The 22,671-nt window shown below is 46.7% G+C and overlaps 1 protein-coding gene across 1 annotated transcript in view; it reads left to right on the top strand.

Annotated features, from left to right (window-relative positions):
- The first annotated feature begins 4,489 nt into the window (after positions 1-4,489).
- Positions 4,490-22,671, top strand: part of CSGALNACT2 (chondroitin sulfate N-acetylgalactosaminyltransferase 2) — a 34,711-nt gene continuing 16,529 nt past the window's right edge. The window contains exon 1 of the mRNA XM_056849748.1: positions 4,490-5,209. Coding sequence (XP_056705726.1) covers positions 4,552-5,209 — 658 coding nt within the window. The 5' untranslated portion in view covers positions 4,490-4,551. The remainder of the gene's footprint in view (positions 5,210-22,671) is intronic.

The raw sequence follows: 22,671 nt of genomic DNA, 5'->3' as shown, positions 1-22,671 counted from the left end.
TTCAGGATTGCACTCTTAATCTCCTCCTGATGTTTTTCCCCAACTGGTGAAATAGTTTTTTGAAATTGTGTGTTATGTCGAGTGTGTTCAGTGTTTTACGCAAGGAGAAACAGCGTGCGTGTCCAACTCTTGGCTGCTAGATGAATTGGGGGGGGGGGACTGTGTCTTCAGTGGCGGTGTGAGACATGTGGTGGATTTAAACGGATACCCTTCTTGGCAGAGAGATGCAATGCGGAAGTCAGAGGGTAGGTGGATAAATCCATAGATTGGTTACCAATATTGCTGGCTCAGTAGACCCTTGGATTTAGGGCACAATAATTGAATGCTCTCTGAACTTGGAAGGGAATTCTTTTATTGACTTCATAGGGGCTTTAAACGAGTCCCAATAATATACTTTGCTGAATTAAGCTGTTTCAATCTTAACACACAACATCCATCTTTCAAGAATCTTTTTTTTATGACAAAGACTGCTGAAGAGGAAAGGTTTATTGTGTGAGACTTGCGATATTTGCAGCTGAGGGAACTGTTCAGCCTGCTGCCGCATGACTTTGCAGAGTGTCCAGTGGATAAGCCAGTGATTCATTTGTGTGGCGTATTTTTAAAAATAATAATTGGCAAGCTTTTCTGCTAATGTCCCGTGAAGATTAATGAGGGATGATATTCCTTATGGATGGAACAGGGTGTTCTTCTGAGTCTGCTAAAATGGAAAAATAAAGTGGAAACTTGATTCGTTATCTCTTGGGATAAAACTTCTTGGGTTCTTAAATATATAACTTATTGTTCATGTTTGAATCAGATAACCACCCAGCAGTTAAACAAAAGGACCATCTTTTGAAGCCTATAAAAAGGTTGAACAGTTTGGGGAGAATATGTGAAGGCAGGTCGTTACTGTGAGAATATAAATATTTGGCTGATATAATAAAAAGCTTGCTTGGCTTTTATAAGTAAGTAAAATGCTGTTTATTTAAATAGTGCTTACTAGTTGGTATGTATCTTGCCTCTTGTGGGAGTGTAGTAAATCTGTGCTAATGGGTAGTCTGAGGATACTCAGTTAGGACAGGGGACCTAAAGGGATGAAGCTGGAACCTAGTTTAAGATGTTGCTGAAATTCACAATTGAATTTGTGAATTTGTCCAGATTGTGATACTCAGATGTCTCGTGGATCAAGCGTAATCTTCCCGAGATATACTTCACCGTGGAAAGTTCGAGGGCACCTATAAGGTTGTGTTTAGGCTCCTTTGCGGGTACACGTGCAGAAGTATGTTTAATGGGGAAAGAGCTTTTCTTCAGACAGGTGAGCGAATTACTTTGAAATCTACTTTTTGTCAGAGTTCTGGATGCTGAAGTCCAGAGAGTGATTTTTTTTCAAGGCTGTAAGAAAGCCTACAGTCCCAGAGCTGCTGGGCGCAATTTGGGGACACTAGAACTTTAGGACGGTGGGAGCTATGCAGTCCCGGGTGCTTGTCTGTCTGAGGATCAAGGAAGTTACCTGAATGAACCATAAACATGCCTTCCCCCATTGCATGTTATTGCAGTTTCAGCTTGAGGTAGCTTCCAGGTATCGGCTGTATATAAACCTCCATTTTCTTGATTCTTGGTACCAGCGTGGTGTAGTGGTTAAGAGTGGTGGTTTGGAGCAGTGGACTCTGATCTGGAGAACCTGGTTTGATTCCCCACTCCTCCACATGAATGGCGGAGGCTAATCCGGTGAACTGGATTTGTTTCCCCACTCCTACACATGAAGCCTGCTGGGTGACCTTGGGCTAGTCACAGCTCTCTTAGAGCTCTCTCAGCCCCACCTACCTCCCAGGGTGTCTTTTGGGAGGAGGGGAAGGGAAGGTGATTGTAAGCCGGGTTGATTCTTCCTTAAGTGGTCGAGAAAGTCAGTATATAAAAACAAACTCTTCTCCTTCTCCTCCTCTTCTAAACTTCTTTTCTCCTCAAAATCTCAGGGTTAAATGCCAATTAAATGGTTTTGCTATTAGATTCCGGGTGCGAGGCTTTAAAGAAAATCTCACACGCTACTGGTAGTGCTTACAGAGCATTCAGCAAGAGCCGTCACACGCAGTTAGCTCGCCTTGTCAAGGTTCCCAGAGCTCGGTTAGACACTCTTGGGAATTGGACCGCACCTGGAAGTTCATGTGCTGAGGGCTAATAAATGCAGGGACTGTCCAGTTCCCTGGAGCCCCAAGAAATCGCACATGGAAACCTGCATGGTTATGTGTTTTTATTCTGGTCCTTCATGGGACCCTGTTAAACTGGACCCCAATGCTTGGAGTTTCAAGATTTTATTTGCCAGTGAATCCACAGGAAGGAAGGAAGAGTTTTGGTTGTAAAATGACAGATCATGCCTAACTGTTGGGTACTAGCTGGAGATGACCAGCTAGTACCCAACTGATCTTTGGCTAAAACAGCATCTGGAAAACACGGGCAAAATGCGCCAAAACGCGTGGGGAGAGCGAGGCGACCTCTGACGGGCGGGAAAGGCATGCATAATCAAAAGGAAGCCCCGAAGCAGTCAGCGGGGTAACCTTGGGGAAGCGTCCCTGCATAAAAGCCCAAAGTGAAAAAATAGATGTGGTGACCATATAGAGACCAACAAGCTTTTCAGGATTTTAGTTTTCAAGAGTCACAGCGGCTTTGTTAGATGTGGTGGGATTGGTGTGTCTCTTTTCCTCTTTCCACAGTATCCTGTGCTGATTTTCCTACCATTTGCTTCCCCCACCCCCCAAATAACTTTGCTGCATGCTCTGTTTGTTGCTTCTGCACTGTTCTGGCGGCCAGTTTTTCACTTTCCTCTTCCTTTCATAGGAACATAAGAAAGGCCATGCTGGATCAGACCCAGGCCCATCAAGTCCAGCAGTCTGTTCACACAGTGGCCAACCAGGTGCCTCTAGGAAGCCCACAAACATGACAACTGCAACAGCATTGTCCTGCCTGTGTTCCATGGCACCTAATCTAATAGTCTAATCTAATCTAATCTCTGATCCTAGAGAGAATATGTACACATCATAATTAGTATCCATTTTTACTAGTAGCCATGAATAGTCCTCTTCTCCATGAACATGTCCACACCTCTCTTAAAGCCTTCCAAGTCGGCAGCCGTCAGCACATTGTGGGCTGGGAGTTCCACAATTTAACTCTCTGTATGTGAAGAAATACTTCTTTTGAGCTGTTTTGAATCTCTCGCCCTCCAGCTTCAGCAGATGACCCCGTGTTCTAGTATTATGACAGGGAGAAAATCTAGTATTATGACAGGGAGAAAATCTTCTGAAGATAGATGAAGCAGCAGAGAAAAAGTGGACAGGGAGAAAATCTTTTTCTCTGCTGCTTCATCTATCTTCAGTCTTGTGGCAACGTGAATCGCTGTACAGTGTTCTTCAACTTGGGAGACACTTCTATAATTTGTACCCCGCCAGCTGCTTTTACTTCTGTTTTTTTTTTCCAGAGACTACTGCAAATACATCCCAGACAAATCCCCCCCTTAATTCTAAATCCTTCTTCAGTGTGGTCAATTTCCATTCTCCAAAAAGTAAAACCACAAGTCACTAGGATGGGAAATGTAATCAGAAATGGAAGCTACATTGGCGAAGTTCTTAGTCATTGCTATTTTTAAAAAAATACCTATTTGTTTTCCCCCCAGAAATGACCGAACAGTGTAGGGAAGGAATTCTGACAGCTAGTTATGTGGTTGGGGGTGGGGGGAGCTGTTTTATATTAGCCCCTTGTATGAGCAGGTTTTCAGATATTTCATAAGAAGGAAGTAACTGAAGTGTAACCCAGTAGAAAGAACTGAGGCTGTACAAACCCTTACTCTGTCCCGGACCAGCACAAAAAATCAAATCAGTAAATCATCATGCCTGCATTTCCCCCCCTGGACATCATGACTTGCCTTCATGTGCTTTCCAGATGTCTGATTGCTTTGTGGTTCTAATCAAGTATACTTTTTGTTTGATTTTTAGGCTCTTCTTTAATTTTGCTGATTCAGAATTCCAAGAAGGGGGAGAGAGAGAAGCGCGGTTAGGAAGCGCCGGAGGAAAATATCTTAGACTGTCCGGCGAAAATTACAGGGACGCTATTGATGGTTCTTGTGGGCCTGCACACATGGTCGAGAGTAAAAATTGCCTGCTACTGTAAGAAAGGAAAACCCGGAAGCTGAGATCTTTTTTTCCCCCTTTGCAGTTTATATGCCTCGGAATTTGAGGACAACTTTTCAGATGATTGTCTTGAAAAAATGAAGACATTATGAATCTCTCACGCTTGTGCGTTTAGACAAATTGTCCTGAACGTCATGGAGACTGTACCTGGGAGCTTAGACTGTAGCTATAACAAGTAATGGAAGATGTAATAATATTTGGATTTGCTCTCTCTAGTGTTGCTTTACCGAGACAAGATTTTGGGGGATGGCTTGCATGGAAATGGATGCATGTGGACAGTGGACAGAATAGTTTTGATTCCTCGTTAAAACAACATCCCCTTGTAAGTAATGCGAGCAAGGTATGACCAAAAATATCAGCTGCTTAGTCGGAAGACAACGAGAGGACTTTCAGAATGCCCAGAAGGGGCTTTCTGTTTCAAGCCAGGACTCGGTGGCTTTTGGTGGGCCTTGCTTTACTGCTGAGTTTGTTGCTCTTCATGTATCTTCTCGAATGCGCTCCGCAAACGGATGGCAATGGATCCCTTCCTGGCGTCATAGGGGAGAATTTTGGTAAAGAACATTACCAGGCTCTTCTCCAGGAACAAGAGGAGCATTACCAAACCAGAGCGATGAGCCTCAAGCGCCAGATCGCCCAGTTGAAGCAGGAGCTCCAGGAAATGAGCGAGAAGTTGAAATTATTACAGGAGAAGAAAAGCCCCAAGGTCAGCAGCATGGGCTACCCGGCCACCAAAGAGCAAGCGCCCAACGATCTCCTGGAATATCTGCATTCTCAGATAGATAAGGCAGAAGTCAGCATGGGGGCCAAACTGCCTAGCGAATACGGAGTCATCCCCTTTGAAAGCTTCACGTCTTCGAAGGTGTTCCAGTTGGAGATGGGCTTGACGCGACACCCGGAGGAGAAGCCGGTCCGGAAAGATAAGCGGGACGAGCTGGTGGAAGTGATTGAAGCTGGCCTGGAGGTAATCAATAATCCAGATGAAGAAGATGGCCAAGACGAAGAGGACGGAATAGGGGAGAGACAGCTTTACGGTGAAAATGATTTCGTGGAAGGTACTCCGTAAAACTTCAGATTCTGGTTTGGATCCCTATCAGCTTCATTTGTGAAAACAGTAAATTTTGGAACCGAGTTGCTTTATCTATTGTGAAATATGTTATTAACGGGGTTTGGGCTTAAAATGTTTTGAGTTAAATTGTGGTAGCCCAGGCATTGGGAAGAGAAGCAAGGAACTTCAAGAGTCTCTTGGTCAACTTTTCTCACCCCTCTAGTACTTCAGTATGTGGTGTAGTGGTTAAGAGCAGTGGACTCTAATCGGGAGAACACGTTTGATTCCCCGCTCCTCCACATGAAGCCAGCTGAGTGACCTTGGGCTAGTCACAGCTCTCTTAGAACTCTCTCAGCCTCTCCTACCTCGGAAGGTGCCTGTTGTGGGGAGGGGAAGGTGATTGTAAGCTGGTTTGATTCTTCCTTAAGCGACAGAGAAAGTCAGCATATAAAAACAAACGTTTCTTCTTCTTTCCCAGGTCTTAGTTGGACACCTCAACCATTAAACTACTCTGGCTCTAATATTTTTTATATATCAATATAAATAATAAATAAATTTAGTTTTTAATTTTTTAAAACTTCATCTCCTGAGGTCCCTTACTGCCCCACCTACCTCATAAGGTGTCTGTTGTGGGGAGAGGAAGGGAAGGTGATTGTAAGCCGGTTTGATTCTCCTTAAAAGGTAGAGAAAATTGGCATATAAAAACCAACTCTTCTTCTAAATCTGGTTCACTGTGTTTTGGAGAGTATCTAGTATCCTGTTGCAGTTTTGGGGTCTCACTAATGCCAAAATCATGTGATGGGGTTTATGTGTGCCTATAGGAGGCAAGACTTTGCATGCTCTCTCCTGTGGCTTCTCCCTAAACCCTAATTCGTTGTTAAGGCTCAGCTGGGGCTGGATCACAGTTGCCCCACAAACATAGCTCCTTAGCCTTCTCTTCCCAGATATGTAGAACTGCGTCACACACAGTCCTATAGTCATGTTCACTGGCATTCATTCTACTTACAGGCAAATAATCTTTGTACAGACACAAAGACATAAAAATAAAACCAGAGGCTCCAACAGTGCAATCATTGGCCCAGCTCTGTGGTATATTTCAGATTTTAACCCTGTTTTGTAAAGAGAGAAGTTATCTGAAAGGATTTTTTAAAAGCATTTTTAAACATTTAAAACATCTCTATCCTGCCTTTTTACCCAGTTAGGGACCTCAGGAGGCGAAGTTTTAAAAAATGAAAAACCAACTTTATTTATTTATTTTTATATATATTGATATATAAAAATGTATATTAGAGCCAGCTTACTATAATGGTTGAGGTGTCGGCCTAAGACCTGGGAAAGAAGAAGCGCTGTTTTTTTATATGCTGGCTTTCTCTGCCACTTAAGGAAGAATCAAACCGGCTTACAATCACCTTCCCCTCTCCACAACAGACACCCTCTGAGGTAGGTGGTGTTGAGAGAGCTGAGACTCCAGATCAGAGTCCCGCCGCTCATGTGGTGGAGTGAGGAATCGAACCCGGTTCTCCAGATTAGAGTCCAACGCTCCAAACCACCGCTCTTAACCACTATACCACGCTGGCTCTTGGGAAAGTCTGAATCCCCACCCTGCCGTGGAAACTTGCTGGGTGACCTTGGGCCAGTCACACACTCTCAGCCCCGACCCTGGTTAGTATTTGGATGGGAGACCACCAAGGAATACCAGGGTTGCTATGCAGAAGAAGGCCCTGGCAAACCACCTCTGTTAGTCTTTTGCCTTGAAAACCCTACTAGATTGCCATAAGTCAGTTGTGACTTGATGGGGGGAAATGTATATATTTGTGTGTGTGTACACACACACACACGTACATTCATACATACAACAATTAAAGCAAAAACAGGAAGGTAGGATCAATCGGGACATCAAACAAAAAAAAATAGTTTTCAGCTGCTGGATGGAAGTTAATGATAAAAGGTTGAGATACAGTAAAATCCTTCACCAGTGATCAAAACCTCAAGTAGGTTATTCAGGAGAGTATTGTTTATTTTTTTTCAACCAGTACATGCTTTTTGGGAAAGTGTGTTCATGCCCAGGGTACCGAACTGCTGTAACGTATGGCATCAGCGATTGCTAGGGTTACCAGCTCCTGGTTGGGAAATACCTGGAGATTTTGGGGGCAGAGTCTGAGGAGGGAGGGGTTTGGGGAGGGGAGGGACTTCAGGGCCACAGAGTCCAACTGCCAAAGCGGCCATTTTCTCCTAGTGAACTGATCTCAGTCGCCCGGAGATCAGTTAAAATAGCGGGAGATTTCCAGCCACCACCTGGAGGTTGGCGACTCTAGCAATTGCATATCCTTCAATTTTTGCGATCTGCCTGCAGAAAACCTCATAGGAATACAGACTTTCCAGTGGAAGGATGCAGGGGTAAAACCATACCGTAGTGAGTGACTGTTGAACGAACCTCGTGCTCATGTGCTCCCCCCCCCCCCATATTCTGCAGCTCTCTTCTTGGCTTGAGTTCTAGAACAGTTTGCTGTAACAATCAGCCTGGCCAACTGCGGTTTGCTGCTTTGTAATGCAGTGCAAACTGTGTTGTGTCCTAAGCTGGGAAGGAAGGTTGGAACTGCCGTGCACTAGAGGAGTGGGAACTTGAGCGACAGTGACCCGTCGCACCAGGCCTACCTGGGGCATCATATACAAACCAAGCCAAGGGTTATCAGAGGTTGGCTCTGCACCTTTGCTGGTGTATCATTCTTTGCTAAACGTGTGGCAAGGCGCCAGCATCAGGTAAAGGTACTGACTTACAGCATGGTGTAGTGGTTGAAAGCGGTGGACTCTAATGTGGAGAAGCAGGTTGGTTTTCCGGCTCCTACATATGAAGCCTGCTGGTTGACCTTGGGCTAGGCACAGTTCTTTCCGAACTCTCTTGGCCCCACCTACCTCACAAGGTGTCTGTTGTGGGGAGAGGAGAGAAGGAGATTGGAAGCCAGATTGAGGCTCCTTAAAGGTTAGGGTGGTTGGGTCCATCTTCACCACCGTTGGGAGGATTTTTTTGCCCAGAGCCTGAAAAGGGCGGGGTTTGGGGAGGGGGGGACTTCAAACCCACAGAGTCCAATTGCCAAAGCGGCCATTTTCTCCAGGGGAACTGATCTCTGTCAGCTGGAGATCAGTTGTAATAGCAGGAGATCTCCAGCTAGTACCTGGAGGTTGGCAACCCTATTAAAGGTAGATAAAAGCTGGGTATAAAACCCCCCAGCTCTTATTATTTATTAAAACATATCCTGCTTTCCCTCGTAGTTCAGGGCAATAATAGTTACAATAATAGTTAATAACATTTTCTGTTAAAAGCTGAAATAAAAGAATAAACCCCCAGTCTCTCTGCCCCCTTAAAAAAGATGCCTACCCATTCAACCCCCCTCAAAAGCCCTGGCAAACAGGCAGGCCTTGTAGGGCCTCCTGAAGAGCTCCAAGGAGTGCCCCCCCACCTCTTCAGAGAACCCATTCACAGAGCCGGGGCCACCATGGAAAAGGCCCCGGGCTCTGGTCGATGCCAGACGGGCAAGCCCAAGTCTTGGGATATTCCAACAGATGGCTGCCTGGCACCCATAGCTGGCACACAGGGACATATGGAAGGAGATGGTCCTTCAAATATGTGGGTCCCAGGTCATGAAGGGTTTTCAAGATCATAGCCAGCCCCTTGAAGACTTGGGAGTCTTCTAGCATTCAGTTTTGGTAGAAGACAATGTACAAAACCAAGGGAGATTATTGGCAATAAGCTCCCTTGGTTTTGAATCATCTAGTAGGCCAGGATGCATCACTAGTACGCTATAATTTATTTTGGTGGTAAATTTTTACCAGTTGAGTATATTACTTTCCCAGTTTGATATTTCGTCACTTGCTTGAGTTTCCTATTTTGCTTGATTAGACCAGGTATTTCGAGTTGGAGGTTATATGTGTCGAGTCAGTCCTCTGATTTTCTGAAGGCCATTCCATTTCACCTTCAGACTTTGCCTTCCTGCGGCCTGTCTAGTCAACATAACGGTTATTTTCAAAGCCAGTGTGTTGTAGTGGCTAAGCGCTGTGGTTTGAAGCTGTGGAGTCTGATCTGGAGAACCGGGTTTGATTCCCCACTCCTCCACATGAGCAGCAAGGCTAATCTGGTGAACTGGATTTGTTTCCCTGCTTCTACATATGAAGACAGCTGGGTGACCTTGGGCTAGTCACACTCTCCCAGGCCCACCTACCTCACAGGGTGTCTGTTGTGGGGAGGTGAAGGGAAGGTGATTGTAGGCCTGTTTGGTTCTTCCTTAAGTGGTAGAGAAAGTTGGCATATAAAAACCAACTCTTCTTCTTCTTAGTAGGCTGTATTTTATTTTGGTAGTAAATTTTTACCAATCAAGTATATTACTTTCCCAATTTGATATTTCGTCATTTGCTTGCGTTTCCTATGTTGCTTGATTAGACCAGGTATTTCGAGTTGGAGGTTTTATCTATCGAGTCAGTCCTCTGATTTTATAATGGCCATCCCATTTCAGCTTCTGACTTTGTCTTCCTGCTGCCTGTCCCTAGTCCCTGCTGGCATAACTGGTACCAAATCTCTGCTTGTCTGATCATAAATTGAGCCAGCCGGTTGTAGTGAGCTTTAATGGTATTCTTAGCAACCATTTTTAGAGTTGTCTAATGGAATGTATTTTAGGAATCCTGGCCTAGGTGCACTTGGCACTTTCTGTCACAGGCCAGAAAAATCAGAATTAGGATCATGCTTAAGCCAACTGCAGCTGGAATCTTCTTTAAAAAAAAAATTATGCCATATCCGTTTCCAAAATGCAGTCATAAAATGTAAGGTGAATTCTTCAGCTCATTGAAAATGTTCATGTCCGAGATTGCCTTGAGACAGTCAATTTCAACATAACACGCCACATTGGTAAGTACTTCTGTTTGCGCGAGTGTTGATTTTTTGCATCAGCTATATCCCTCACCTAATGCATATTTGAAGTTAGCTTTTCGGAGGCATTCAGATGTTTCATGGGCTTTGTTCTTTGCTTTACAGCACACTTACCATAATACATAATGTATTAGAAGTATTGGTTCTTGTAGGCTATCCGGGCTGTGTTACCGTGGTCTTGGCATTTTCTTTCCTGACGTTTCGCCAGCAGCTGTGGCAGGCATCTTCAGAGGAGTAACACTGAAGGACAGTGTCTCTCAGTGTCAAGTGTGTCGGAAGAGTAATATATAGTCAGAAGGGGGTTGGGTTTGAGCTGAGTCATTGTCCTGTAAAGTATTAAAGGTAATGTGCTAATCATTGTCCTGTAAGTATCAAGATAATGTGCTAATGAGGGTGTGGTAAGTTAATGTGGAACCATTGTATCCTGAAGTGATCTGTTAACATGTGGAATCCAAAGCTAATCTGCATGGCTATTGTGGACCTTCGACAATATTAGAAGTACTTTGAATACATACAAAGTGTGTGTCAGTCCAAAGTGCCGCTGTTAATGTAGTTCCCTAGAGAACGGTGCCTACAAAAAAGATCACATTTCTTCTGGTGTCTTCATACTCAGATTAAAGCAACTCTCGAATTCTTACACCACAGGGAATCATTAGGATGGGTTAGCTGCTGGCCGCGGTAACATAACTAAAGATGTAAAGTTTCCAGAAATTTTAAAACCATGGAAGAAAATCTGGCTTCTCCCTTTTCCTGAAGAAATTTTTTTTGGGGGGGGGGGGGATTGAGATACTGTTTCCAAAAGGGGAATTCTTCCCCGCATGGAAACCAGGACTCCTCTGCAATAAAGGAGAGTGACTACATAACCTCATGCTCATTCCTAATTCAACTATTGCCATTCCTGACAGTTCAGTTTGGTTTATTTACAGTCATTTGATCAACAAATATCAGTGCAAAATTACAATTTAAAAACCCATTTCACACTTAAAAAAATGGGGGAGGGCTAGTGTTTTATCATAGGTGTGATAGCTTGTTAATTGTGGTCGGTGTTAATTGTGGACAATGTGGACAATCATCGTGTCTTCGGAAATATGCTCCAGATTGTTATATGGAAACATCTTCATACTGCATGTTTTGACTAAGTAAAATCTTGCCTTAAGCACTTCACTCATTCCAGAAATGCCCAGTTTTTCTAGTGGAAAAAAACTTGGGAAAAAATTGTGCATGCTTTGAGTGTCTCCAGTTTGTTTTTCGGGGACTTCCCAGCCATAAGGTATAGCATTGCTTCCTTTAAAAAGATTTGGTTAACCCGTAGTTCGGTGTGCGTGAGCCAGCATGGTGTAGTGGTTAAGAGCGGAGGACTCTAATCTGGAGAACCGGGTTTGATTCCCCACTCCTCATGAGTGGTGGACTCTAATCTGGAGACCTAGGTTTGATTACCCGCTCTTCCACATAAACGGCGGACTCTAGTCTGGAGACCCAGGTTGGTTTCCCCGCTCCTACCCATGAAGCCAGCTGGGTGACCTTGGGCTAGTCTCAGTTCTCTGAACTCTCTCAGCCTCACCTACCTCACAAGGTATCTGTTGTGGGGAGAGGAAGGAAAGGAGACCGTAAGCCGGTTTGATTCTCCTTAAAAGGTAGAGAAAGTCGGCATATAAAAACCAACTCGTCTTCTAGCACTGGCCAAAAACTAATACTGGTTTGGTCAGAATTAAGCACCCAGTGACTAATTCTTCCCTTCCTAATAGTTTGTTTCCGTTAATGGGAACATCTTGCATATCTGGTCACCTCATAAAATTGTAACCCCATTGGATTGCTTCAGGCTTGGATGACCCGTGCAGTATTTTCCACCCCCGGAAACATTCAGCTGCCTTACAGAATATTCTTTACTGGAATGTCTTGAGGATCTCACACACTCACACACAATTCAGTTAAAAGAAATCCTAGTTACTGGTCATAAGTGTTTAAGCATCAGCACTGATTACTATTTAGCCTGCAGAATAGGACAAAATCTGTTTGTTTTTTATACAAAATTGTCTCCTCTCTTAGATTTTCAAACCTTCCACGTCACGGAGCATAAGCAGAAATGGTTTTTTGGCTGTTGAATCTGTGAGTCTTTCTGTTTAGTGTAGAGTGAAGAAATTCACATTGCAATCCTAAACAGAGTTTATAGGATTGCGCGGTGGGTCAAGTAAGCCCTGCGTTGGTAGCGGACAATGGATTTCAATGTAGTTTAGTTGCCTGCTAATCAAGGTAGCGCTGAATGGTGAAAGACAGGTTGTAGTTTCTTGGATTAGTGGTTCTCTGGAGTCTTGGGACAATAAGTTAAATACAGGTTGAGTATCACTTATCTGGACATCCATAAGAACGTAAGAAAGGCTGTGCTGGATCAGACCAAGTGTCAGCCCCTGGCCTATTGAGAACCACAGACCGAGACAGGGTTGTCCAAGGAAGAGGGTTTACTGGTAACATAGGTTAACGGAGCATACAGGATCTAAGACAGCAATGGAGTGCATTGGGATACACTTGACTATATAAAAGCATTAGAAAAAGCATTCAGCATTCAGCAGCTTAGGACATGAGATTACAATTTCAAAACAGTCTGGAGATGCCTCCGTTCCCACGGAGTGCTGTCTACTTCAAAGAAACCCAAAAAAATGCAAAACAATCCTTGGGAGCAAGTTGGTGGAAAAGTGAAACTGAGACACAGGCCTGACACCAAGGCCAATCAAGTCCAGCAGTCTGTTTGCACAGTGGCCAACCAGGTACCTCTAGGAAGCCCACAAACAAGACGACTGCGGCAGCATTATCCTGCCTGTGTTCCACAGCACCTCATATAAAACGTGCTTCTCTGAGGCTGGAGATAATAGATATGCATCTGATATCCAGATTGACCCGAAAACCAGACTTTTTGAGTCAGCCTGCAGGCATTACTCACAGGGCCTCAGCAGCACTCCAATTAGCTTTCTGATGGTTCAGTGTACACAAAATTATTAAAAATATTGTTTAACATTACATTCAGACAATGTGTATAACGTGGATATATAAAGCATATATAAACATAAATGAATTTCGTGTTTAGGCTTGGGTCCCATCCCCAAGATGTTATTATGTATATGCAAATATTCCAAACTATGGAAAGATCCAAAATGTGGACCACTTCTGGTCCCAAGCAGTCTGGATAAGGGATACTCAACCTGTAATACTATTGTGATCCAGTTAAATAAACATTTTTTTTAATTCTAAAAATATTTTATTTGCTATTTCTGTAGTAAGGGACATGGCTAAATATTTAGCTGACGAAGCAGCCTTGACTTGCCATGGAGACATATTTAAGTTGGATTCAAGTTGGACATATTCGTGGAGGGGAGGGGTACTCATGGCTACTAGTAAAAATGGATACTTGTCATGATGCATACCTATTCTCTCCAGTTTCAGAGGAGCATGCCTGTTATCTTAGGTGCTGTGGGCTTGCTTGTGGGCTTCCTAGAGACACCTGGTTGGCCACTGTGTGAACAGACTGCTGGACTTGATGGGCCTTGCTCTGATCCAGCAGGGCCTTTTCTGATGTTCTTATGTTCTTATTTAAAGAGTATTGCTAGACAAGAAAAGTTTGGAAAGACAGGCTGAGACAGCTCATTTTGCTGGTGATCCCTCATCAAGCTACATGCATGTGAAGTGTAGACATCCTTCTGGTGATGCCCACTTACAAAACAATCCCCCAAATAACCCTGTACATTGGCTGTCTTGAGATCATTCAGTCCATCTTCGACGTACATTTCAGTAAGAACTTTGCTAGACACAGCAGGATTTGAATTGAGTGAGTTGCTGTGGGGAACCTAATGGTCTGTACGTATTCATAGAGTTGGAAGGGACCATCAGGGTCATCTAGTCCAACCCCCTGCACAATTCAGGAAATTCACAACAATCTCCCCCCTCATACCCCCAGCGACTCCTACTCCATGCCCAGAAGTTGGCCAAGATGCCCTCCCTCTCATGATGTGCCAAAGGTCATAGAATCAGCATCGCTGACAGATGGCCATCTAGCCTCTGCTTAAAAACCTCCAGGGAAGGAGAGCTCACCACCTCCCGAGGAAGCCTGTTCCACTGAGGAAACGCTCTAACTGTTAGAAAGTTCTTCCTAATGTCTAAACATACCCAGCTCCTTCAAACTTTCCCTATAGGACTTGGTCTCCATAGGACTTGTTGCCCTCCTCTGTATGCATTGCAGCTTGTCTACACCTTTCTTAAATTGTGTTGCCCAAAACTGAACACAATACTCTAGGTGAAGTCTAACCACAGCAGAGTAAAACAATACCATCACTTCACGTGATCTGTTGATACAGCCCAAGATTGCATTTGCCTTTTATAAACGGGAGGATATTACCGTATATACTCACGTATAAGCTGACCCACGTATAAGCCAAGGTGCCTAATTTCACCCCAAAAATGGGAAAAAATTAGGCACCCGTGTATAAGCCGAGGGTCGGCTTATACAACCCCCGGGTCGCCCTCCTACCCAGCCTCCCGGGCCCTCCAGACCCACCCCGACCCCAGCGCCACCCTAGGGGGGGGAGGGGGAAGAGCCCCTGAACCCCCTACTTACCGGGAGAGGCGGCAATCAGCTGGTGGGGAGGGGCGGCGCGCAGGAGGCTGCGCAGGCCGCTCCTGGCCCGGGGGAAGGCGCGCTGGAGGCAGCGGCGGTGGCGGTAAGTTCCCCCCCTCCCTCCACCTACCGTATTGACCTGCGTATAAGCCGAGTTGGGATTTTTCAGCCCTTTTTTTGGGCTGAAAAACTCGGCCTATACGCGAGTATATACGGCACTCATATTTGGAAACCGGTCATTTTGTGGAAAGAATTTAGTTTCGTTCAGCCACTAAATAAAATGTGGATTCCTCTCAGGAAATGATTTGAAAGTTTTAATATCACAGTGGCTATGTTAATCGTTAACCGTTTCACACAATGACTAGCAATGTTTAGTTGTGTGGCAATACCCGAAAATGGCGTGGCCTATCTTTTTTTTAGAAATAGATGATTGAGAACAGCCAATGAGGAATTAGAGCAGAAATCTCTGAGCAACATGAAGGAGCCCATAACCCATTAACAAAGTCAGAATGAAAGGAAAAGCACAGACTGCTGCAACTTGAGGTTGGTAGGCATTGGGATAATGTGGCTATGCTTTTCTTTCATTAGTTATGGCAAAGGTAATCTGTCAATTGGAGCGGTGGACTCTGATGTGGAGAACCGAGTTTGATTCCCCACTCCACATGAGCAGTGGATGCTAATCTGGGGAACCAGGTTGGTTTCCCCACGCCTACACATGAAGCCAGCTGGGTGACCTTGGGCCAGTCACAGTTCTCTTAGAGCTCTCTCAGTCCCACCTACATCACAAGGTGTCTGTTGTGGGGAGGGGAGGGGAGGGTGATTGTAAGCCGGTTTGATTCTTCCTTAAGCGGTAGAGAAAGTCGGCATATAAAAACAAACTCCTCCTTCTTCTACTTTTCTAATTCTTCTACTACTACTACTATTACTTCCCAGACAAACTGGGTGGACCCAGAAAGGGAAACAGACTGGATCCCCCCCCAATCTTTAATTTACAAAGTCAAATTTTTCTGCTCGACCTGTTCGAATGGTCTTTCCCTGCATGATTCTTTTTCCTTCATAAAAGCAACTGTTTTAAGATCTTCCGGGAATAAACATGACTCAGTACTTCTCAGTTTTCTCTTACTAAGCTGATTTCATTACATCCAGATGCATGCCACAGTGTTTTGCGCAACATGGCCTAGGCTCCCCCACTGCGCCACAATTGGTAACCCCCCTCGCCCTGTGACTCTATGCTGCAAGTCTATAATACAGAATAATGCTGCAGACTTGTATCAGAGCCAGCTGTTCGGTGTCTGCATTTGCTGCTTTAGCTTTTTGCCTGCTGGTATGTCTCTGGAATAAGCACTGTATATTTACCGTATATACCCGTGTATAAGCCGACCCGCGTATAAGCCGAGGTGCCTAATTTCTCCCCCAAAATGGGGAAAAATTAGGCACCCGCGTATAAGCCGAGGGTCGGCTTATAACACCCCCCCCCCCGCAGGCTTACCTGACGGGGCTCCTGGCGGCGGGAAGCGGCGGATCCGGCGGGGGTGGCCTTCCTGCAGCTGCAGGAGGCCCCCCCAGGCCGCTCCTGGCGGCGGGAAGTGGCGCGGGGGCGGCGGCGCAGCCTCCCTGCGGCCGCAGGGGGCCTCTGGAGGCCACTCCCGGCCGGGAAAAGGCGTCAGGGGGGCAGCACGGCCTCCCTGCGGCCGCAGGGGGCCTCTGGACGCCGCTCCCGGCTGGGAAAAGGCGGCGGGGGCAGCGGAGCGGCCTCCCTGAGGCTGCAGGGGGCCTCTGGAGGCCGCTCCCAGCCGGGAAAAGGCAGCGGCTGTAAGTTCCCCCCTCCCTCCTGCCCTCCCTCCCCCCTCTACCGTATTGACCCACGTATAAGCCGAGTTCAGCTTTTTCAGCCCTTTTTTTGGGCTGAAAAACTCAACTTATATGCAAGTATATACGGTAATGGTGTGTGGGGGATATCAAATTTATTACGCAGGAAACCGTGTACATATATTGCAGTTTGTAAACATTAGAAGCTCTTCTCTCAACCTGAGTTCGATCCCGACGGAAGTCGGCTTCAGGTAGCCAAGGTTGACTCAGACTTCCAACCTTCCAAGGTTGGTAAAATGAGTACCCAGCTTGCTGGGGTTACAGCGTAGAAAACTGGGGAAGGCAATAGCAAACCACCCCATAAACATAGTCTGCCAAGTAAACGTCAGGATGTGATGTCACCCCATGAGTCAGGGGTGACCCGGTGCTTGTACAGGGGACTACCTTTACCTGTAAGCACTTGTCCCGTGGTAATCCCACAAACAGCATCCAGAGACAAAGAGTCCAAAAGAGAGCTGATTTAATGGAAAACATACAGGTATGCAGAGTTTACAGGTACATTAGAACGAATGGCAATTGGGAGCTCAGGGCAGGCCTATAAGGGAAAGTATTAGTCACAACAGGTCAAGGCGGCCCCCCCTCTACTGAGGAGCCGTTCCCACGGGAGATAGCACTGGTACAGGAATTCAGCAGTTAGCAAGTTTGGCCTTGAGAGGCACCTGGTGGAATCGAAACTAAAACAGTCACAGTCTGACAGGCTGCTTAGAGCTGTGGAAAGCAGGCCTGACATTCTGCCCTCCTTTAGGCCCCCTCCCCACCGTTCACCACCGGTCCATTTGGAGGCGCAGGCTTGTCAGGGTAGGCAGGATGGAACTGGCGGACCAAACGGTGCTGACACGTCACGCGCGCGTACCCATTCATCGTGGGCGGGACCAAAATGCTTCCAATGGACTAGGTAGTGGAGAGACCCATGACGGACACGAGAGTCCAAGATTTTTGCAACCTCAAAATGTTCCTCCCCCCCAACCATCACTGGTACATCAGGAAGTGGTTCAGGATGCCACGGGGGAAGGCACGTGTGGCTTTAGCAAACTGACATGAAAGACAGGATGGATTCTCCTGAGCGACTTCGGGAGTGAAAGTTCCACAGTGACTGGGTTGATGATACGAGCAATGGGGAAGGGACCCACGGACTTGGCACTGAGTTTGTTACACGGGCGGTTGGACCGTAGAGTCTTGGTGGACAAATAAACCATGTCTCCCACTGAGTAGTCCCTGCCCGGGTGAGCGATGCTTATCAGCCTGATCTTTGTATTTACGTTTAGCTTGCTCTAGATTACGTACCAGCCAAGGCCAGGTTGTCTGAATCATGTGCACCCAGTCAGCAATACTTTCTCCCCCCTCCACCCTGGAGACATCGTTATGGCTTATGGGACCAAAGTCTTGCCCATAAACGACCCGAAAGGGGGTAAATCCAGTTGACTGATGCACAGCATTATTGTACGCATATTCAGCAAAGGGTAACAATTCAACCCAATCATACTGATGATAGTTAACATAACAGCGTAAGTAGCATTCCAACACAGCATTCACTTGTTCTGTTTGGCCATCGGTTTGGGGGTGGAAAGCACTTGAGAGACCTTGTTCCACCCCCACTAATTTTAAGAAATCTTTCAAAAATTTAGCCACGTAGTTACTTCCGCAGTCGCTTATCACCTTGCTCGGAAAGGAATGTAGACGGAAGACATGTGACACGAAGAGGCGGGCGAGTTTCGGGGCGGATGGGATACCTGCGCAAGGGACGAGATGCACCTGTTTAGAGAACAGGTCTGTGATTACCCAAAGTACAGTTTTTCCCTCGCTGAGGGGGAGGTCAGTCATAAAATCCATAGCAATCACCTCCCAAGAGTCTAGTGGGGGTCTCTAACGATTGCAACATTCCGGGAGGTTTCCCTTGGGCCCTTTTGACCGTAGCGCAGATTGGGCAACTGCGAATGAAGGAATCCACGTCAGTCCGCATGCCCGCCCACCAAAACTGCCTCCGTAGTAAATGCAATGTTTTTAGAAATCCAAAGTGTCCCGTGGTCTTGGCTCCATGGACCAGCTGTAGGACTTCTTTTCAGAGCTCTTTAGGCACATACAGCTTAGAGTCTTTCTAACATAAGCCTCTACGTTCAGTTAGAGCGGAGGGGAGGGTCTGCTCAGAGAGTTCAGCTTGGCAAGCGGAACGAAGTGAGGCTAAAAAAGAGTCTGTGAGATCCAATCCATCTGGTGGTGTGGGCTCTGTAGTGGACGGAGGGGACGTCCCTGGGGGGGGGTTGGACGGCTGGATTGTCGGAGTGACTGTGCACCGACAGAGCTGGCAAAAGAGGCAAGGGGATGGCGCGGTCGGGCTGACTGGTGTGGTTGGGCTTGAAGTGCCCCCCCCTTGTGGGGGTTGCAGTGGGAGCTGGGTTTGCGCTCAGGTTTGGACTGCTAGAGTGGGCAGCAAACCCCTTTGGGCAGGAGTGAACAGGGACTCCGTGGGGCGTTCAACCTTGGTTGGATATTGGGGAAGTCTGGATAGAGCATCAGCCAGGACATTTTGTTTCCCCGGCACATGTTTCAATACGAACCGGAACTGAGCAAAGAAGTCCACCCAGCGAACTTGTTTCGCGGACAGTTTCCGGGCCCCTTGAGCGCCTCCAGGTTCTTGTGATCGCTCCACACTTCAAAAGGGACTTTAGACCCCTCCAAAAACTGTCTCCACACCGTAAGGGCATGGTGGACGGCAGCCGCTTCCTTTCCCCAGATTGGCCAGTTGAGCTGAGATTGCGCGAACTTCTTAGAGAAGTAAGCGCATGGATGCAGAAAACCATCCCTCCCTCGCTGTAAAAGTGTCCCCCCATTGCCACGTCTGAGGCGTCAACCTGAACTATAAACATTTGATCAGGATCGGGATGCTTTAACACTGGTTCAGAGGTAAACCGTCGTTTGAGAGTATCAAAGCCGGTTTGGCACTAGGGGGTCCAGTTGATCTTGGCTGAGGGCAACGTGGCGGCGGTGCCCTTCCCCTTAGTCTTAAGGAGATCCGTGATGGGGAGTGCGATTTGAGCGAAGTTGGGGATGAACCCCCTGTAGAAGTTAGCGAACCCAAGAAATTGCTGAACCTGCTTACAGGTGGAGGGTGGTTCCCAATCTGTTACAGACTGCACCTTGTCAGGATCCATGTGCTGGCGTCTGAGCCATCTGCGCAGAGTAGAACGCTGCCCCTCCTCGTGGGTTGTATCCCTGCTGGGCAGCTGTCATCGGCGTTGACTTTGAATTGCCTCTCTGCCTGGGTTGATTTACACCGAACTGCACGGCACTTGACTCCCGTGACGACTCCGACGTTCCTCTCGGGTGAACTATGAACTCCTGGGCTGCAGTCATCTGCTTACGTCCTTCCTCCCGTCGTTCCTCTTCTTCCAGAATTCGTCCCATCAGGTATTCATAGGTTAATTGCCCTGCTGCCAGGCTCTCCAGCGAGGTTACTAAAACATCAAAGCTCGCGTCCCGAGAACTCAAAAGCAAATACACCCGGTCCTCCGCCAATATAACTTTTCCCCTCAACTCCAGCTGTCTAAACAACTCTGCCAGAGTCTTCAAGTGGGCTGCGGCCGGCGTGTGCAGTGATTTATGGCATCTATAAAGACGCCTCATTAGTGCTAGCAGCGTGCCAGCTGAGTCCCTGAGATACACTGCTCGCAGACTATCCCATGCCAACTTTGCATGCTCTTTGCCCACCACAAAAATAAGCTGGTCATCTCCCACTTTCAAGGTGATATTGGCAAGGGCTTTTATGTCCTTGGCAATCTCGGCTGCTGTAGTAGGGAGTCTTTCCACAGCATTCCATAAATCTTCCCTTTTCAGATATTGCTCCAACCTCACAGACCAAACGTGGTAATTCTCTGAGGTGAGTTTATCCACCGGGATAAAAGATTGTGCCATTACTCACACACAGCCGTCACTTCTCTAGTAGCCTCTGAAAAATCCTGGACACTGCTTATCTACCACCACACATAAAACCTGCGCAGTGTAGCAGAAAACACTCCTGTAACGTAGAGGAGCTGGGCCCATAACCCTGACGCGGAAGCCAAGCGGATTAGCAGTCTTGTCCAGGATACCCATCAGAAAGTCCACGGCCACATAGAAAAAGTGTAGTTTATTTGTACAGTGCAGAAATATATACAGATACTCCTTTCACACTCTCCGCTCATAACATCCCTCATAGAACTGCGGTTTCACTTCAATATATACACCTGGTGGTTGCAGCCACCAATCACAGTAGATATCCAATTATCCTGGCATTGCTACTGCATTGCATCAGCCACCTGGCTATAGCTGGATCAGGCCAGCTTTCTCTAGCTCCCCAGGTACTTTCCAGGCTGATTACATCATCCTTAGATCTCACTGATCTATCCTGCACCTGTCAAACTAACTGACAGACTTGTAATCTTGACAGTCAGCCACCATGGCTGTAGTCGAGGTCAGTCCCGCGAACAGTAAGGCTGTACGGGCCGCTACATCCCGTGCTTCCTTCAAGCACAAGTTGGGATCAGGAGTAGTTGGGGCCGGAGTCTCCTCCACCTGTGATCCCGCCATGGATCGGGGCGGAACGGGGCGGATTGGGGCCGCTACCGGTTCTTGTTGTTCTTCACGTATAGTTAACTCCGCTAGCAAACGGGTCAAAGTTACTAAATCCTCCTGCGCCAGTTGAACTTCCTCAACCAAGCCGTCCAGTACGCGGAGTTCGTGCTGGGCACTTTGATCTGTGTCGGGGTCCGTCCAGGGGGTTGTGTCAGCTAGGCGATGCCACTGAGCTCGAATGAGTACAGTCAGGCGATTGATCTCCACATCCGTCAGCAGAGCCTCAGCAAGAATGTCATCTAGCAAAGAAGGGTCGTCGGGGTACTCGTCCGACTGTTCCAACGGAGGGTACCAAGGTTCAGGACCCTCCAGGGTTTCGGCCAGAAACCCTCTTCCCAGGGAGCGTCGCCTCAGCTCCCACCCGGGGACTAGGCGAACCCTCCGGGGCTCCAGCCACAGGCGATTCACTCGGAGAGCACGTCCCCTGCTCCAATCCGAGGCCCCGGCGAACCCTCCAGGGCTCCAGACAGGCAGGGAAAAATAGAGAAGGGATTCGTGCCATATTGTAAGCACTTGTCCCATGGTAATCCCACAAACAGCATCCAGAGACAAAGAGTCCAAAAGAGAGCTGATTTAATGGAAAACATACAGGTATGCAGAGCTTAACGGTACATTGGCACGAATGGCAATTGGGAGCTCAGGGCAGGCCTATAAGGGAAAGTATTAGTCACAACAGGTTAAGGCGCCCCCCCCCCCTACTGAGGAGCTGTTCCCACTGGAGATAGCACTGGTACAGGAATTCAGCAGTTAGCAAGTTCGGCCTTGAGAGGCACCTGGTGGAATCGAAACTAAAACAGTCACAGTCTGACAGGCTGCTTAGAGCTGTGGAAAGCAGGCCTGACATTACCTTAAACATGAGAAGTGAACATAGAAACAGCGGGACCTTTGGCCGTTTAAATACAGTTTTCTGTCTGCTTCAAAAATTGTGATGTACCTAAGCAAAAGGCAGTGTGTGTGTATTACTGGACATCGGAAAGCTTTTGTCTGGAAACTGGATTAATAAATTTTCAGCATTTTTATTAGGACCAGGGAGGGAAATGAGGGGGGTTTGTTATTGTTTTGAACGAGGCAGTCCTTAGTGGAGCGACTTCCATCTCAGTCTGTTGAAGTCAGCGGGCTTAAAAGGGTGCGGCTCTTTTTTAGGATTGCACTTTAAATGAATTTGTGTAGTGCACATTGTCTTGTCAGAACCCACGTTGTGGAGTCTACCTTTGAACGCTTTCTAACAGGGGATGTATACTGCAGAGACATAGTTTATTATAAAATGTGCTGGTTGATAAATCATGTTCATTCTTTCCTTCGGCTCTTCTCTTCCGAGTAATGCTTCTGAGTTCAACTCCAAATAATTATTTTTAAGTATTGGTGTACATATTTCATCTTGGTAACTATAATGCCAGGGTAGCAATAAAAAATGGAAGCCTAGGTAAACCTTGGCATCACTGTTTGCTTTTTAATTATGCTTTCCTGGGTA

The sequence above is a fragment of the Euleptes europaea genome, chromosome 5 (assembly GCF_029931775.1).
Source record: "Euleptes europaea isolate rEulEur1 chromosome 5, rEulEur1.hap1, whole genome shotgun sequence".
Lineage (NCBI taxonomy): Eukaryota > Metazoa > Chordata > Lepidosauria > Squamata > Sphaerodactylidae > Euleptes > Euleptes europaea.
This window is presented reverse-complemented; position numbering and strand designations above follow the sequence as displayed.